Genomic DNA, 18,998 nt, shown 5'->3' with positions numbered 1-18,998 from the left:
GACACCTGGTGCCGGGGTGGCTCTCAGGAGCGGGTTGGACCCTCAGGCGCTTCCAGCGGAATTGAGAGCCCAAGGCCCCAGAGCCACGTGGCCAAACACGGAGGCACAAAGCCCGGCGGGCACTAGGACCCTGCGCGGCGCCGCGGCCGGCGGGGGGCGGCCGGCGGGGAGGGGGAATCCGCTCCTTCTGCCTCCCGGAGCCGGGTTGCGGCCACTTGTGCGATCCGGGCCGGTTCCGCAGCCGCCCGGCCCCTCTCCGCACCATGAGCCGCAGGTTCACCGTCACGTCGCTGCCCCCGGCGGGGCCCGCCGGGCCCTCTGATCCGGGGCCCCACGGGCCTTCAGCCGCAGACCGCCGCCGCCGCCTCTCGGGGGGAGACGCCAAAGGTAGAGGCCTCGGGGGGCGGGGCTTGTAGGGTGGGCGGGGCGAGTCAGGGGCGGGGCCACGGCGAGCGGGCCTTTGGTTGGGAGGGGAGGGACCGGGACCGGTGGGGAGAGGGTCAGTACCCTCGGAAGGCCGAAGAAGGGAGAGGAGCTGGGCGCTGGGGAACCGGAGAGGGCTGCAGGAGCAATGATGAGGGGAGGGGCCAGATTTGAGGTGGGCGGGGACACACGGAAGAGGGTGGAGCTAGAGGCGAGGGGGCGGGTCTTATGCTACGAAGGCTAGGGCCTCGGGAGCTGGGCCGGGGCGCAGTCAGGGGGAGGGGTCATCTCGGGTAGAGGGCGGAGCTAGAGGCGAGGGGCGTGTCTTATGATACCAAGGCTAGGACCTCGGGGGCTGGGCCATCTCGGGTAGGGGGCGGGGCAGTAGCGAGGGAGAAGGCGGGGCTAGAGGGAGGGAGAGGGCGGGCCGTGTGGGTCCAGAACCAATGGGAGGAGGTAAGACCATCCTAGTTTGCGGACAGAAAAGGGCGGGACCAAAGACGAAAGGGTTCGGGCCAGTAGTGTACCGAGTCGACGGAGGGAAGAAACATGGACCCGGGTCGCTAGGTCTCCAATCCTTAGTGCCTCAAGAGGCGTCGCGGACAGCGCCTTGGGGATCCCGGGAAGAAGACAGGAGAGAGAAGTTTGGGACCCCTGGCAGCTAAGATCCTGGGCGCAATCCGTGGGGACACTAGTCCTGTCCCTGCGGGGATTCACTTAGCTCCCTCTGCTCCAGCTCCCCAAGCGGTGGGTGGAGCCAGCTCTGGCGGGAGCAGGGGCATCTTCCTGGAGGACCCATCGCGGTGGTCTTATAATGGAAGTTACATGCAGGGTACAGACGAGAGAGGAGGAAAGGGATCCTTCTAGGCTTCGGTGAAGAATTAGCATCCTGGATGCACAGGCACTCGTCTCCGCAGGGGCCCCTTTATGCCCCTCGGGTCTGGGAGGAAGGTGGAGAATTCGCTTGAAGTGGCCCCAACGTGGGGAGGAGGAGCCTCCTCGGGCCACCAGGGGTCGCTGCTGAGCCGCAGGTGAGCTCACCCTGACCCCAGCAAACTTAAGCACCAAAAACCCTTTTAGAGGTTTTATCTGGCGAACCTCTACATTGAATACATGACCAAACTGAGGCCTAAATTTCCTCAGGGCTCCAGTCCCGTGAACCAACCGCATACTGAACGTGGTCACTCGGATTATGGGGGGCTCTTTCCTTTCTTCACCTTTCCCATAATGTCCATCCCTTTTCTCATTTTCAGTGATGTTCTTACCATTCTTACAGATTTAAAAGTCAGAACTCTAGGAGCCATCAATGCCTCCTTTTCTCTTCCCACCAGATCTGAGTGGTCCTCATGTCTTGGTCACTTCCTTCAAAACTTATCCTGAATCTGGCCACATCTCTCCTTCTGACATCATCACCCTGCTCCAAACATCCATCATCTCTCATGTGACCATGACCCCAACCTCCTCACTAGTCTGCCTGCTTCCTGTTCATAAGCACCCCCATCATTTGTAAGATAAATGGCAAACCCTTTAGTTGGTCATTCAAAATCTCCCCTCATCTGCTTCTGGTATACCTGTCCCTGTTTTCCCCACCTCCATTAGCCAGGGAAACTCCTACTCACTCTGTAAGTTATAGCTCATTTAACCTTTTCTGAAACTCTTTCACTTTCTCTCACTTCCAGGCAGAGGCAGACATTCCTCTTCTGCCCACCCAGTGCACCATTATAGCACATGTCCCAGTGGATGGAAGTTATTTACTTGTGTGTCTCTTACGTCTCCAGGGCAGGGACCTCATCCTTTTACCTTCGTGATTTGACTGCCAAGTGCTCAGCTGGGCACTTAGTACGGCTTACTGCTCACTCGTCAGGTGAGGGGTGAGGAGCTGTAGGCTCCTAATTCCCCTACCTTTGCCTTCTCTCCTGCCATTCCCCATCCACTGGCCTGAAAATAAGATGGCTCTGTCTCTTATCTCAAGGTGACTGTTCAGTCTTCCTGTTCCTATTTCCAAGCTCCTGCATACTGAAGTAAAATACAGCTCCCAGTGTTGGGTGTGCAGGTGTGTGTGCAAATTGGATGTGAATCTGGAATGCCGTGGGCTTATGGCAGAGGCGGTGTGTGTGTATCTTTGTATGTCTTGAGGGAGAAGCATCCCACGTGAGCTCTGTTGACCCGTGGGACAGTCAGTGAGTCAGTGCTTATGTGTGTTACTGTATGCCAGTGTGCTGATTGGCATGTTGATGTGTGTATTTCTGTGTCTGTCTGTGGGGTGGGTACCTGTGTGCATGAGCTTGCACGTGCACATGCTTCCATCTTGAGAGTAATTTGGGGATTTTTTTTCCCCTAACTTTAAACTTGTTATTTTGTATTGAGGTATAGCCGATTAATAATGTTGTGGTAGTTTCAGGTGAACAGGGAAGGAACTCAGCCATGCATACACAAAACTCCCCCAAACCTCCCTCCCATCGAGGCTGGCACATAACATTGAGCAGAGTTAAGGTCCTTTAATTCTAAAATGGTTATCCATTTTAAACATAACCGTGTACATGACCTTCCCCAAATCCCTAACTATTCCTTCCCCTACTTTGTGGATTTTTAACCTCTTAGGCCCTGAGACAGCCTCCAGCATCTCTCCTTGGTAGGCCAGTGTGTGGGGAAGTAGATAAGAGCTCCCTAGGAGAACTTAAAATTTGGTGGTATCTTTCCCCTAGCTGTTCTTGAGCCAGTACTCTGGCCCCAGGGGAACGCTCTCCCCACCAGCTGTCCTCACCCAGGTCCTAGGGGAGAGATGGCAGTATGTGGAAGGTGGGGGAAGGTTGGGGGAGGTTTTGTAGCTCATTTACATACAAGCGTTGTCTTTCATTCTGGACCCAGGGAGTGGAGTTTGTTGTCCCTGGGGGTGCTTCCTGCTGCCAGAGGAGAGGAGGGGATATGACTTATGGGGGAGGAATGAAGCAATTCAGAAGCTGGTCCTTGAATCTACCACTAATCCTGGGCTGCAGCCCACATGCCTCAGTTGCCTCATCTATACCAGGGGAAGATTGATGATTACTTGGCTGGACCTGGGATCAATTGTTACAACTCTGAGCTACTCCTCCATCCTTTGTATTGCTCCTTGCTATGTCCGTTTCTCATGGAGGAAGACAGAGCCTTGGGAAGAGTGCTGGGCCTGGTTAAGACTAACAGGAGTTGAGATGTGTCCGCATGGAGTGAGAGGGAGCCAACTTGTGCCAGGGGGATGGAGCAAGACCACAGTGTAGCCCATTCACACTCTAGCCCAGGCTCTGCGGTGTGGCCTTGGGCACATTGCTTCCCCTCTCTGGGCCTCAATTTCCCCAGCTGTATATAAAGAAGTTGAACAGGAAGCTATCTGAGGGTCCTTCTAGCCATTAAAATGCTTAGATTCTTTGATGATCTAGAAAGATGATGTTCTCTACCTCCCCCATACCCAAACCTCATGTTTCAGTCTCTATCTGTAAATTGGGAAGAACAACACTGAATTATTGGTATAAATATCTGATCTGGAGATCTCCAGCCTATCCAAGGAGTTCTCCGGTCATTCACTCCTCAAGTCAGGACTCTGAACCTCACTGCCCACTACCTCAGCCCAAGGTGAGCCTTGGGAATCACCATGGCAACAAACTGGTTATGAACAGGGCTGTAGTTGCCATGGTGATGGGCTGCTCTCTCTCTCTCTCTCTCTCTCTCTCTCTCTCATCCCCCTCACCTCCCCTCCCCTCTTCTCAATGAACCAGAGTGATCTGTGGGCACCAGCTTCTCCAGGTGGGGTGGGGATGGGGGTGGGTACAGTGAGAAGGGGGTCCTGATTGAGAAAGAGGGAAGATGGACTGAATCTATAGAGGAATGGGGGGCTGTCGGGGTGCCATTGCCATGGTGACCGGGCTGCAGCCTGTTAATTAAGCCCCCGGTTACCACGGAGATGATGGTGGTTGACGTGTCTGCAGCGGGCCCTATGTGTGTGTGGGGGGGTGTGTGCTCTGCCCCAGACTCATCAATTCATGGCAAGAGCTTGGGTTCCAGAGGAGGGGCCCTCCCAGTGGGGGAGAGAAGGGTGAAGAACGGAGTTCAGGGCCTTAGCTCCATGAGGCCAGAGCTGGGGGTGGGTGGGTTAGGCCGTGGGGATAATGATATAGAGACAAGGGTGGATAGGGACTGAGCCAGAAAGAGGAACACTATGCCTACCTTCCATAGAAAGAGGACCCCGTCAAGTGGCTCCAGTTTCTTTCAAACAGCTCCTTGTCCTGATTCAGTGGCTGGGACCCTGGGCTGAAGTTCAGGGAGCCAGATTCTAGGCCTTAGGCTGCCACAGGTTCATCCCATGGAGCGAATTCATAGCTTTCCATTTCTATTTTCTTTCAATTTCTTCCAATTTCCCCAGATAGGAGGACTGGTTAAAAAATAATTTACAAAATTCCTTCCAGTGTCCAAATCCTGATATTAGGAGGCAGTTTCCCTGACTTTTTTTTTTCTCTCTCTCTCTTTCTGAGAAGCATAAGTGGAAGGGGAGATGAATTTTAGAGACTCAGAGTTGAGAAATAAGACCCGTGCCAGGCTCTGCACCTCGTGATGATTTAATGAGAGGATGCCCCTGGCCCTAGATCCTCTGAGGGCTCTTGGTGGGTATGGGGTGCTGAGCTTGCAGCCATGTTCCTGGGGCTCAGAGCTGATGGTCACCCTTACTGGCCAAGGCCAGGCTGCCAGTGGAGGAGGTGCCTGCGATGTGTTTTCTGAAAGCCTCACTGCAGAGGCTTGGCCTGAGGCCAGAATGGGGATCAGTCTTCTTGAGAGGTGGGGGCTGTGAACCAAAGGACTGGGGTCTCCCCTTGTGGCTGTCTCCTCTGTTGGTCTTGGCTCCTCTTGAAGAGCTCCATGGATTTGGTCTGAGATAAATGGAGAATTTTCAGGGTGGGAAGAAGGCCCAGGGATTATGCAGCCTCACTCTTTCATTCTATAGACGGAGATACTCAGGGCCTGAGAGGAACCCAGCTTTGCCCAAGGAAATGCAGAGTTTTGGGGCAGAGGACAGGACAGCACCACTATCCCCTGAATCCTGGATGCCTTGTCAGATAGGAGGTCTGGTGAGGGTGCCCAGGTGGGACACCCAGGGGAAGAGGACCATGCCTGCCTTCATCTTCTCCTTGGGATCTAGATTTTCTCTGTGGGTGGGCTCAGTCCCTCTCTGAGTGGCCAGGGCTCTGGACCACAAATGGGAAATACTCCCAGGGGAACATCCCAGACCCAGGATTGCTGAAAAACCTCAGCACTTATTTCTCAGCACTTCTCAAACACACTACACATGTTACTGTATGACTTGTCTCTACAGAGTAGTAGAAAAGCATATTGGTGGTGGTGGTGGTGGTTTGTGAAATGCAGTGCTTAAAAATTTCTTGAACACTAGCCTACACACCTGCAATCCCTTTAACCCCTGTCACCAATTTAAACTCATTTCAATTTTTGTGTGTGGGTGGGTGGTTTTCTCTCTGGGAAAGCCAAGAAGGCCAATTCTCACACTTTGTCTGAATAGCTAGCTCTCCACCCTAAAGAGTCCTTCCAGTGTCCATAAAATCCAGTGAAGGGGTTATTTTACTGGAGGATGCCTCAGAGTCCCACTTCAGTTAGCTGCTGAAGACTCGGTGGTTGATCCAATCTGAAGTCAGCGACACATGGGTGACAACAGAATCTGAGCCGCAGGCCCTGTCCATGGTCCTGAAAAACTCATGTCCTAGAACTGGATCGCTAGAGGTGCAGATTTATTTTTTCTAGGACCCTTGAAGATCTTCTGGGCCCACCTCCAGTTGCAAGCTGAGAGGCCACTCTGGCCCTGCACCTATAAAGCCTGAGCACAAGAAAAGGGAGAGAGTTCATCTCCAACCCAGTCCCTGTTCCTTTGTTAGTAGCCAAGGATGAGAGGCACTGAGCAGTTTGGATATGATTGCATTTTTGCCTCTTCTTTTGGAGGCAGGACCCATTTCAAAAGAGGTTATGTTGAGGAAAAGAGTCCTAAACTGGAATAAAGGAAACTGGATTCTAGACCAAGTTCTGCCATTCACTGGTACTGTGTTCATAGGCAGTCATTTCCCCCCATCCCCATCAACAGTGAGCCTTAGCTTTTTCACCTGTAAAATGAAAGCTATGCATTAGCTAAGATGATTGAAGCCATCCTCTCCAGGCCTGGAACTCCCCTGAAACTTAGAGGGCTACTGCTGGGAGCTTGGGTGAGTCTCAAAATCATTTGCCCTAAATCTGCTCTCCTCATTGGATGTTTCCATCTTGCTGGGGCTCAAAGGGTCCGCACTGCTGATGCCACTTCCTGAGGTCTTTCCCCATAGGCTAAGTCTGGAGTCTTGGGTGCTGAGGGGGTCCCAGGACAATCAAGCTTCTAGGGGACTGGTGTCAGGGGAGGGGGAGGAACGCAGAAAGCATGTCAGCTCTGGAATCCTCAGAAAGCAATCCTGGATTAGGGGATTAGACACTCCCGCCCCAGGAGAAAAATCTGGTCCCAAACCGACAGGCGGCCTCATTCTCCCCTCCCCCACTCCATTCCTGGCCAGCCTGCGACCGGCCTGCCCTCCCCAGAGGCTGCACCATCCCCAGTGGGGAATCAGCGCTCCAGAACCTCATTGCTGCCTTCTCTCCTCCTCACCACCTCTCCTTCCCAGGTTCCTTGCGTGGGGCTTGGGGTGGGGTCCCTTGTTTTGGGACTCCAGTAATTTGCCTTTGAGGTGAGACGCTGAGACCTCTATCGGTCTAAACAGAAAGAAAGGGTTCACTGCTACTCCTCAGACTCATGCCTCCCATTTTAAGCCAGGATGAACCAGACAGTTCAGCCCCTGACCCTGACCCCCGGGGGCCAGCATGGTACTTGAGTTAAAGGCTCTGGCCTTCGCACATCCCTAGCTCCAGCCTCCTGAGCAGCGATTGTGGGCGAGGGCAGGATTCCACATCGTTCTTCAGGGCCGGCCTCCCCAGCTTTGCAGACAAGCTCTCCAGGGACCCATATTCCACGGCGCGCTCCCCCTGCCGCCTCAGATCCCCGCATATTCCCTCTAGGGGTCAGCCCAGACCCCCGGCCAGGCAGCCGCTGCGGGGCCGCCTCCCCGCGGCCGCGACCTAGTTCCCTGCCGTTATTTTTAGGGCGCGGGATGGCACCTGCCCACGTGCCGGCCCCGCCTGCGCCGGAGAGTGGGGGGCGGGCAGAGCTGCGTCTGCTCCCGGGAGGCGAGGCCCCCGTCTCCCGCAGCACCCTCTCCATCCCACCGGTGCAAGCCCCCAGGTTCCGTGCGAGGGGGCCTCCGGGAGCGCACTGCCCGCCCCTCATCCCCTCTTCTTCCTCCCTCCCTCGCTCCCCCCCCAAAACCCAGCCAGTGGCTCACGCCTCCTGCATACGGGATGAGGTGAGCCGCGCCGCCGCTGAGAGGGGGCGCGCGCGGGTGTGAGCGTGTGTCCGTGTGCGAGTGTGTGTGCGCCGGGCGGGCGGGCACTGCAGCTTCTTCCTCCGTGGAGCGGAGAGCGAGAGAGCTAGAGCGAGCGAGAGAGCGGCGAAGGCAGGCAGAGGGGCGCGGGCGAGGCGGCGCAGCCATCCCCGGGCCCGGCGCCGCGCCGCCACCATGCTAAACAACCTGACGGACTGCGAGGACGGCGATGGGGGAGCCAACCCTGGTAAGCGATCGGGGGCGGCGAGGAGAGGAAGCAGCTCTGGGGTTAGAGACAGAGCCGGGGGCCGCCTCCTTCGGAGGCGAGGCTGGGATTGACCCGGGCGGTGGGCGCCCAAGTCGGCCTGGAGCCCAGCTCCATTGGAATGCGCCAGGCGCCGTGCGAGGTGCTGGAATGTGCCGCACCCGGGGCCAGGACGGGGGGCCGAGGGCTTGCCACTGCCCACGGCCCGGGGGCAGACGTGGGCTAGCTAAGCGGGGGAGTCGGTGGGAACGGGTTGGAAGAGCTAGAATGGGCTGACGTGGAGCTCGACGGGCGGGAGGAGGGCTCCTTTTCCCGAGAAGGGACCCTGGAGTCCTGGCGCAGAGCGCGGGTGTTGGGGGGGCGCAGTCTGCTGCAGTCCCTCGCTTTGAGACTTCCAGCTGAAAGGTGGGGGGAAGGTGCCTATGGGGGGGAGGTTGGAGGCATATGACAGCCCCCGTCCGGCTGCGGTGTCTCCTTAAGGGGTCACTTGATGCAGTCCGGGCCCCCTCCCCCAAAGCTGCCCGAGATCCAACCTCCGACTGAAGCGAACCTCCTCCGGGGATTTTCAGCTCTACTTTGCGGAATCTCCTTCTCCCTCTCGCGTTCCCATGGGTTCCTTTTCAGGACGGGAAGCAAGATCACCCTCTTTTCTTTCCCCTTTCCCTTTCCTCTGGGTACTCTGGGATAGCTGTGAGGTTTCCAGGGTGGGGCAGAGGGGAGTCTCTCTACTCAGCTCTGCTAGCTTCCCCAGTGAGGCCTCAGGAATGGGGTCCCAGCGGCCGAATCCCCGGCTCCGTGGCGCGGACACTGCGGACGCGCTGCGGTGGGTGCGGAGACTCGCTAGGACCAGAGGGGCTTGGAGCGAGTCCGTTGGCGGCTCCCGCTCTCCCCCGCCCTCCTCCGCGGTTTCCCTGCTCTGAGGTCTTCGAGGCCAGCCACCCCCTCGGGCTCCCAGGCCCCCCGCCGCCCCCCAGCGGTCTCAGCCATCCATCACGGCTGTCAGCCGCCCCCACCCCCCACCCTCCAGCGGCGCTGCGTCCCTTGCGCACTAGCGCGCCTCATGCTCTGGCTGTCTGCGCTCAGCGCCTTCAAACGCTCCCCTGGGCATTGCTTGACCCTCTGGTCCAAGACTCCTGCAGAGCTCCCCCCGGGGAAGGCCCAAGGGCCCTAAAGGCTCAAAGCGCAGGGTCTTTCAGGGACAGGCAGCCTGGACTTGAAGTCCTCCGGATCCTGGGTCCAAGTCAGAGCCAAGTGGCCGCTTGGAAGGCTGTGGACACCAGGGTCCCTCATCCTCTGACACCCCTTCTTCCTCCCTGAAGCTGAGTAGGGGCAGGAACTACTGACTGGCTAACTCATCCATCTCCCCAGTGACCCTGGGGTCAATCCGCAGGCGCCCTCCTCCATAGCAGGTTCAGGCTTCGGGAAGCGGGTGGTTTGGCAAAGTCTAGTCTGCAGCAGAGCCGGGCATCCCGTCGCTGCTCCTAGGGAACGGAGGTGGGGGCCGTCATCCCACATGGGAACCCCTTCAGATGTCTCCACTCTGAGGAGGGGGCTCTGCTCCCCCAGACACAGGGTTTGGTCCAGTCCCCCACGCCCTGCTTGCCCTACCCCTGACGACGGCGCCTTCCTGGGCCACGGGATTTCTGCAGGGTCTCAAGTGGCCTAGAAAAGAGTGTGCAGCAGGACTCCAACTAGGAACTCCCTTCAGTTCTACCCCCTCCCCACAAGTTTTCCAGACTCTGAGTGTAGCAGACTCGTCTGCAGACTTTCTCTCTGTCTCTCTCTCTCTCTCTCTCTCTCTCTCTCTCTGAGTGGCCAGGACCTGGGTCAGGCTTTTTGGCCCCAGAGAAAGAAGGCCTCCCAGTGGTGCCTGGAGACGGTGATGGGGGCTGGGGGGGCGGGGGCGGGGGTGGTCCAAGGACCTCTGGGGCTTTAGGGAAGACCATCAAACCGAAAAAATCCGGCATCTCTGAACTTAGGTTCTTGGAAATGTAGGAGACCTGGGTCCTGACCTCGGAGAGGTGGGAATGACCAGAGAAAGAAGGCTCCTCTGGACTAAAGAACACAAGGATATTGTCTCTGGCCCCCAGGTCTCCTTTCCTCTTGGGGTCTGACGCCGTCCCCTACTCCCCTTATCTGGCTTGGGGATTCCCCGAGGCCTTGCCCCAGGCCCCCAGGGGAGGCTCCTTAGCCCGCGCCGCTAGCCTGTTTCCTCCACGGGAGCTCTGGCGGCCGCAGCTTAATTGAAAGCCGATTCGGGCTGAGAGCTCCCAGGGGGCGGGGGCGAGGGCGGGGGCGGAGAGGGCTCAGCCTCCGTCTGGCCCGGCCTCTTGCGCGCGCGCCGCACGGCGATCTCCCAGCCTTCTGACTCCCGGCTAAGGGAATGGGGGCGAGATCCTCCCTCGCGGTCCTGCCCCTCTGAGGGCTCGTGAAGCTCAACCCTCCCCCTCAACCGGGGTTCCAGGGAGGGGTCGAAATCAGGCCTGGCAGACCAGGCTGGGGGTCTGGCGTCCCGTCCAGACGGCGGGTGGAAAAGCGCGACTCAGGACAAGCCTACGAGCTGCCCCCTCCTCTGCCCTCATCTCCTGGCTGGGCTCCGGCCCGGAGTCTGGCTCCGCGCTGCGCGCCGCGTTACATAAGCCGCTGCGGGCGCGTGGCCGGCTCTGCTCCGCGCTGCGCTCTCTGCCCGCGCGGTCGCCATGGAAACCGGCGCGGAGCTGCTTCGATGCCGGGTCTCCGGCCAGGACGCCCTCTTTCCCGCCCTACACGCTCCCCGCGCCCCCACGAAGGAGGAGGGGAGGGGTGTGAAAGGAATGGGGTGCTCTCGTGCCTGACGGTCCTAACCCCGAAGAGCCGCGGGGAGGAGAACCCACAGGAGACGGGGCCCCTAAATCTTGCCGCTGGGGAAAGGGTGTGGGATAGGGCGCCCAGGGTGGGTGGGGTACCACGTATATTAGTAATAATCGTGATTGTAATAGTAACAGCAGTAAGTACACTTATGTGCCCAATACACACACGCCCAACAGGCATTATTTTACTTAATTCCCACCCCAGCCCTGAATCAAACACGATTATTATCCCTTTGCAAAGTAGGAAACCGAGGCATAGTTTAAGTGACTTGCCCAAGGGGTGGACACAGCCAACGAAGTTGGGACTGGAACCTAAATCTTCTTGACTCCAGCCTGTTTTCCTAACCATTAAGAAATTTCTTCTCATCTCATCCCCAACCCCCTAGTTCCCACTATAATGTGGTGAGAACACGAGGCCTCTTGTCAGCATCTTAAAAATGAAGAGGGACCCACCTCACTTTTACTTCTCCTGTTCTCTAGCCCCAAAGAGCTCTTCCGAGACCCTGAGGGTCAGGAAGGGAGCCCGGGGGAATTCCCCTCAACAGACTTTTTGCTGAGCACCTAGTATGTGCCAGGCTCCCACTGGCAGGACCGGTCTGCTAGTCCCAGGAACTCATGGACGTGAGGAGAAGAGTGAGCTGGTGGAAGTCCTATCTGGGGGTCAGGAGTTCTTGGCTTGATGAGTGAAGTGGAGGTGGTGGCAGGAGACAGCGGGTGGTGGGTTTACCTTGAGGAAGTGAGCATCACTTCCACAGTTTTGAGTCAGGATGAGACTGGATTTATAGCAGGTCATGCTTTGGGGATGGACCCTGGCTGAGAGACTAAGGGAGGTTTCCAGGAGGAGAGGATGGGAAGGATTTGGGCAGAATGGAGATGGAGAGAGAGAGAGGTCAGGAGATGAAGGGATAGGAAATTCAGAATATGTGGGCCTCCACTTCACTTCTGTCTTGGTCATTGGAGAGTTTCCCCAGAGTCCACAGAGATATCTACTACTGGGATTCAGCCCTGAAAACTGAGAAAGCGTGATGGCTGGAACCAAGGGAGTGTGCCTCTGTGTGTGTAGGGGGGGATTGCTTATGTCTCTTTGAAAGGACCCTCTCCTTAATGCCCTGGAGACCTCCTCCTTGCATGATCTCATCCAGGCACATGGTTTCACACACTTGCTACACAACTTTTCATGGGTTACCCCTGATTCTCATGCCCAGTGTCTCTCCTGGGTCCCTGGCTGATCCAAGTGCTTCTGGACAAGTTCTCTTGAGTGTCCTACAGTGCCTCACCGTCAGTCAAATTCAGCCTCTTCCCCACCCCCAGTCTCCCTCTTTTCCTCCGTTTATTAAATAGCACCATCATCCACCCATTTACCTCTGCTAGAAATCCAGGCATTATCCTAGATCCCTCCTTCCCACATCCGCACACATCTGGCATAGAAATATGTGCCAATAATTCTGGAGTCTGCTCACTTTTCCACACTGCTCTGGTCTGGGATATCACCAGTCCTTGCCCAGATTTCTGAAAGTCCTTAGCTTCTGCATTTTTTCTTTCTCTGTTTTTTTGGCCACATGTGGCATTTGGGATCTTAGTTCCCCAACCAGGGATTGAACCCATCCCCCCTTGCAGTGGAAGCATGGTGTCTTAACCACTGGACCATCAAGAAAGTACCCCCCTAACTAACTTCTTTATTCTTCGTCAAAAGGCCAGAGTGATTGCTCTAAAACACAAATTTGTCCTTGGTACTTTTTTGCTTGAAACTCTTCAGTGACTTCCCATTGTCCTCTGGATGAAGTCCAAAGTCCTTAACGTGGTTGGCTAGTCATGTAAGGACCCAGCCCACACCTACCGTCCTAGCCTCATTTTCTTCTTACGCTTCTCCTCCATCCTCCAGCGCCCCTCCCCTCATTCCCTTTCCTTAGACTCCTCCAGATCAAACTTCTTTCAGGCCCTCTGACCCAGTCCAGCTCACTCTTACCTCTGGGCCATCGAACGCGCTGTTCTGCTGTTCTATCTGCCTGGAACACCCTCCCGGCTCCCTCCCAGTCTAGCTGTTACTCATCCTTCAGTTCTCAGCCAACACGTCACTTCCTCTGGGAAGCCTTCCGTGACCTCCCAGGCTGGGCTGAGTGCTTCTCCCATGTTCCCACAGTCCTTCGTTCATATTCTGCCACACAACTTACCACTCTGGGTTGGAAACGGCTGGCTATGGGTTTATCTCCCCTGCCTTTGTGTTCCCCGAGGGCAGCAATGGTCTTAGGCTGTGTTTTATTCCCCCACCCCCACCCCCACATCAGCATGCAGGAGACATCCAGTGAATACACAACGACTGCAGATGAACCAGGGACACAGGATATGCCAAAGGGGGTCACTTTTCCAAGAGGGGGAGTATCCTGGGGGCCTCCAGCTGAAGTGGTCTCTGCCTCCCCTCTAGGAAAGACCGTGCTTCCACCTCCCAAACACCAGGATGGGCCAGTTATGGTCAAGGAGGGAACTCTGGAGAGTCTAGGGTGCCCTGATGAAAGAAGTAGGACCACCCCACCCCCCAACCAGAGCAAGGAAGCACTTCCACATTCATTAAATACCCTGCACATGTCAGGGAGTGCGCTAGGTTTATTATACAGAACTAAAATTCTGCAGGGGAGGTAGCATTAGCTCATTTTTTCAATGTGTGGACCAAGGTTCAGCGAGTTAAAGTGGCCACCCAGCTGGGTGCCCGGGCAGACGGGTGGCAAACAATTGATGCCGAGTTTCTCACTCCTCTGCCTTCTCAGGGGATGGCAACCCCAAGGAGAGCAGCCCTTTCATCAACAGCACCGACACAGAGAAGGGGAAGGAGTACGATGGCAAGAACATGGCCCTGTTTGAGGTGGGCTGCTTGGGGTCCTGGGACTCCCCCCACGATTCATCTCTGCCTTCATCAGCCGTTCCCTCCCTCCTTCCCTGGGGCACTGTCCCCTCCTCTCCATTGCTCCCTCAGGTCCGCCTTCTTCCTTGCCCTTTCCCCCTGCTCCTCCACTTCTTATCCTAACTCCCTCTCTCCCTGCCCATCTCATCCTAGTCTCAATGGCTTGCCTCCTGGTCCCCATCTCTCTCTGCCTCCTACCACCTAGCTCACCCTCCTCTAGACCCTGGCGCCCCAGCACTGACAACTTCCCTCCACAGGAGGAGATGGACACTAGCCCCATGGTGTCCTCCCTGCTTAGTGGTCTGGCCAACTACACCAACCTGCCCCAGGGAAGCAGGGAGCACGAGGAGGCAGAAAACAATGAGGGTGGAAAAAAGAAGCCGGTGCAGGTGAGGGCCTTGGGGAAGAAGGGCTGGAGGGGAGAGAAGGCGGGGAGGAAAAAGGATTCAGGTGAAGGGATGGATGATGTAGACGGAAGGATAGGAGATGGAGGCAGAGGGAGGGGAAGGGATGGGAGATGAGGGGTAGAGATGGGGGGTGGGGGGGGATGAAAGTATGGGGAAGAGGAGAGGGCCTGGGGTGCTGGTAGGGATGGGGAGGGCTGCAGAAACTGACGCCAGCCTCCCTGGCAGGCCCCCCGCATGGGCACCTTCATGGGTGTGTACCTGCCGTGCCTGCAGAACATCTTTGGGGTGATCCTCTTCCTGCGGCTCACATGGGTGGTGGGCATCGCCGGCATCATAGAGGCCTTCTGCATGGTCTTCATCTGCTGCTCCTGTGTGAGTGACTCCCTCCCCTCGCCCATTCCCTGACAGCTGGGGCTTGAGCAGGGACCTGCGGGTGGGAGGGGAAGAGAAGAGGGGCGGCATGAGACCTGAGCTTTTTATAGGAAGCACTGCGTATAATCTTGGAGAGGAAATTAGGTCTGACTGGGCCTTCCAGCCTCTCCCAGGCTCATCCCTGATGGCCATCAACCAGGTGTCACCTGGACCTGTGTGTGGGTGCGGGTGCTGCAGACTCATTGATAAAAAGATAGGTGTTTGTTAATAAATCAGATCCACCTATAGCCCTGCCACAGTTAACATTTTGGTAGGTCTTGACTCACAAGAAAACGGGATGATGGGTCCCAAACAGGTCTGGCTGAATTCTTCCCATCCTCTCAAAAAACCCACATGTTCACTAACACCTACTTCCCGTGACATTTACGCTTCCTCACGTGACCTGTGATTCCCCCCTCGACACGTATGGTAGCCAGTGCCAAAGCTGGTACACCTGCCTATTGAATAAACGAAGAAATGGAGGCTTAGAGAATTGAAGTGACGTGTCTCCTCCAGCCAGACAGCTGGTCAGAGGCCAAGCTGGGGTTTCCAGAGCTCTCTGATGTGAGAGCTCGAGTTCCTTCCCTGTGCTGGGTGAAGAAGAGGTTTTTCTGGACAAGAAGGACTTGGCAGGAGTAGGAGCTGGAACCGTACCAAGGAGAAGCTCAGCGGAAGAGGACTTGTGGGTTTGGCGGGTGTTTATGGGGTAGCCGCCACCCTGATGGTGATCTCTGTTCTCACAGACGATGCTCACGGCCATTTCCATGAGTGCAATCGCAACCAATGGTGTTGTGCCTGGTACGTGACTGGGGCTGCTTGGAGGGGAAGGGGGCCTGGCCAGGTGGGAGGGAGACCTGGACGGTTGGGAGGAAGGAGGGGCAGTGCCCAGAGCTTTGGGCACCCTCAGGAACCCCGAAAGGCAATATTGCAGGTCTGAGGCTGGGCTGTGATGTTTGTGGAGTTGGTGGGGGCAGCCCTCTTAAGGGGAGGGGAAGGAGGCTGTTGATGGTGTTGAACGGGGCAATGAAAGATCTCTTCCCTTTGCCTGAGACCCTCTTTGCCATCATCCTATTTTCTGAGCCATGACCTCCTTAGAGGGGTAATTAGCAACATGGTAATTAGTGCTGTAAAAGCCACTCAGAGTGTTTGGCTGGGTCTCCCACTACAGCCTGTAAGGCTTGTGAGGCCCAGTGCAACCCCCTTCCCACCACTGTCTCTGATCCCCTCCTCACGCCTAAAGCAGCCCAGGGTCCCTCGAACCTCTTGCCAATACTGGATTCTTTCTGCAGCTGGCGGCTCCTACTACATGATTTCCAGGTCTCTGGGTCCAGAGTTTGGGGGCGCCGTGGGCCTCTGCTTCTACCTGGGCACTACTTTTGCTGGGGCCATGTACATCCTGGGCACCATCGAAATCCTGCTGGTAAGAAGGGCTGGGGAGGAGGTGTGGGTCCCGGGCTGTCAGTCAGTTAACAGATGCTCTTGTAGGCTGGGTCACTCAGTAAGGCCGGAGGGATATCAGATGTGGTTCTCTCTTTAAAGAGTTCACAGTCTAGTTGGGGAGACAGGATACACTAATTATGTAACATGAACAGCTGTCGTTCATCAGGCACCCACTGTGCTCTCAGTAGAGTTCCAAGTGCTTTACAGTCATTAGCTTGAGTCCTCACGAGGTTTAAGTATTATTATGCCCATTTTACAAATGAGAAGCTCAGAGAGGTGAACCGACTTGCTCAAGGTCACTCGGCGACCAGCTGTCAGAGGTGGGTTGGGAAGAGTGCAGTCATGGTAGAAATGATAACAGTCATTTCCCTCAGTGATTGCCTACTATGTGCCAGGGTGCGGTGTGCTGGGCACTCTATGGATGTTAATGGTAGAGGGCAGATGGCTGGCAGGTTGCAGAGAAGAAGGAGCTGAGAAAGAGATCTGTCAGAAGCAGTGACTGATGAGCAGTCGGGGCCCTGGGCAGTGTCTGAAGTGGGCAGCTGCTGACCTGGGTCTCAGTTCTTCCTGCCCCTGCAGGAGGAAGTGGGAGCTGAAGGTTCCTTGGTATACAGAGAGCCGGGCTGACATTTCCCAAACACTTATTCTACCTAGGTCCCGTGGCTGGCCATGTATCATTTTTATTCTCACGACTCTTGCATGAGTTAGATATCTTCATTTTACAGATGAGGAAGGCAAGGCTCAGAGAGTTAAAGGGACATGTGGAAGGGATATGAAACTGTGTCTTTCTGACTCTGAAGCCTGTGCATGTCCCCCCAACTGCACTGCTTTAGAGAACTAGAACTAACAGATGTTTCAGCTTCTGGCCTGGGGACAGATTGGAGAAGTCCAGGGTCAGGAAGGATAGATGGGGAGTAAATGACCCAAGAAGCCAAATTTTGAGAGAATAATAATTGACCTCTATGGCTTTTACAAAATTAAAAAAGTATTATAAAAGCAATTCTACCTATTGAATTGGAAGATTAAAAAAATAAATTGGAAAAAATCAAAGAATGTAAAAAGGGAAATAACAATCTCCTGAAGAAAGTCATCATTAACATTTTGGTGTATCCTTCTAGTTTTTGTTTTTCTTTATGATATTGCATTTTGTCTTTATAAAACTCTATAGATTTCTCTAATAGTTCAAAACTCTCTTTGCAAATATCACTTACAACTGAAAATAACTTTTGTAACAATATAAATATATTAATATTTCATATAGAAATTATGGAAAATACAGATGTGCAAAAAGAATAAAGATTATTCACATTTTTACCATTCAGGGGAAACGACTGTTAACATTTTGATGTATCTACACACAGACAGACATATATACACACATATGTGTGTATATATTCACATGTAAGTACACATATATATATTTACAAAAATGAGATAAGACACATTCTCTTTAAAAATAGATTGTTTTTACCCAGTCTAACAGGGATAGCTTTTTTAAGTTGGTTCATATAAATCTTTGTTGTTCTTTTTAGTAGCTACGTAATCTATTTGGAAATACCGTGATTAATTTACCTAATCCTCTAGGGATGAATGTCTAATTTGTATCTGCCTTTCTAATTAAATAATAAAGACAATAAATAATCATTAATACTTATACTTGATAACAAAAATGATAGAAATTAATAATTGCTCCTAACATTTTTGCAGTATCATTTTTTAATGACTGAATAATAACTAGTCTTTGTAGGACAGACCCTCTCATTGGATGTCCTTCCCAGTCTCGGATTACCGTAAATATGCTGTGAAGAGTTACCTTTTTCTCCAAAGCCCTGCCTGCACCTCAGGTTATTTCCTTGGGGTGGTTCTTCGTTGGTCCCCACTGGGTTACCTGCTTGACTGCCTCACCCCTTTCCCACAGGCTTATCTCTTCCCAGCCATGGCCATTTTTAAGGCAGAAGATGCCAGCGGGGAGGCGGCAGCCATGCTGAACAATATGCGTGTGTATGGCACCTGTGTGCTCACCTGCATGGCCACTGTGGTGTTTGTGGGCGTCAAGTACGTCAACAAGTTTGCCCTTGTGTTCCTGGGTTGTGTCATCCTCTCCATCCTGGCCATCTATGCTGGGGTCATCAAGTCTGCCTTCGACCCACCCAACTTCCCGTAAGTGCTGCTGCCCTGCGCCTCGGGCACCCTCCCCCTCCTCCCTGGCTGGTTTCAGGGTCTTCACACTAGTCTCTGCAACCCCCCACCTGCCCCTATCTCTCAGAATTGGAGTGGTTGTGGATTCAGAGTAAACTCTCTTGGGAGCGAAAACCTCTCCTGGTTTCAGGTAAATCTCTTTAGGGTCGGGTAAGTTTTTTTGGAGGTGGGCACAGTGTCCCTTGTGAGGGTCAACTGCTTGCTGGTGAACTGGGCTTCCCAGCTAGCTCAGAGGTAGAGAATTCACCAGCCAAGCAGAAGACATGGGTTCAACCCCTAGGTTGGGAAGATCTCCTGGAGTATGAAATGGCAACCCACTCCAGTATTCTTGCCTGGGAAATCCCATGGACTGAGTAGCCTGGTAGGCTACAGTCCATGGGGTCACAGAGTTGGACATGACTGAGCACGCTCACTCAGGTGGAGTTAGGAAGAGTCAAGTGGAAAGATTTCTGAAGGGATGACCAGTCTGTGTGAGGGAAAGTTTTCTTGGGTGGGGAACAACCTTCTGGAATGAGACAACCTCTTAGTGTTAAACACCTTCTCTATCGTAGGACAGGACACAGAAGAGAGGGTCTAGGGGTTCAGGTCCCTCTTGGTTCAGCCTCTCTCCCTAGGACACATTCCCCTACATACGTAACAGGGCTCAGAAGGATGGCATATTGGGACTGCTGTCCATGGTGC

General features: G+C 54.6%; 1 protein-coding gene across 2 annotated transcripts in view; it reads left to right on the top strand.

Moving 5' to 3' along the window:
• The first annotated feature begins 263 nt into the window (after nt 1-263).
• SLC12A5 (solute carrier family 12 member 5) overlaps nt 264-18,998 on the top strand; it is a 37,667-nt gene continuing 18,932 nt past the window's right edge. The window contains exons 1-7 of one of the 2 annotated variants that reach the window (XM_070381099.1): nt 264-387; nt 13,727-13,821; nt 14,118-14,249; nt 14,493-14,639; nt 15,422-15,476; nt 15,968-16,098; nt 18,037-18,278. In XM_070381099.1, the coding sequence (XP_070237200.1) occupies nt 264-387; nt 13,727-13,821; nt 14,118-14,249; nt 14,493-14,639; nt 15,422-15,476; nt 15,968-16,098; nt 18,037-18,278 (926 nt within the window). Of the gene's footprint in view, nt 388-8,030; nt 8,098-13,726; nt 13,822-14,117; nt 14,250-14,492; nt 14,640-15,421; nt 15,477-15,967; nt 16,099-18,036; nt 18,279-18,998 lie in introns of those variants that run through there. The other variant, XM_070381100.1, reaches the window with a different exon arrangement.

Source organism: Bos mutus, chromosome 13 (assembly GCF_027580195.1).
Source record: "Bos mutus isolate GX-2022 chromosome 13, NWIPB_WYAK_1.1, whole genome shotgun sequence".
Classification (NCBI taxonomy): Eukaryota; Metazoa; Chordata; class Mammalia; order Artiodactyla; family Bovidae; genus Bos; species Bos mutus.
Note: the sequence above shows the minus strand (reverse complement) of the source record. Positions and strands in the feature narration are given on the sequence as shown.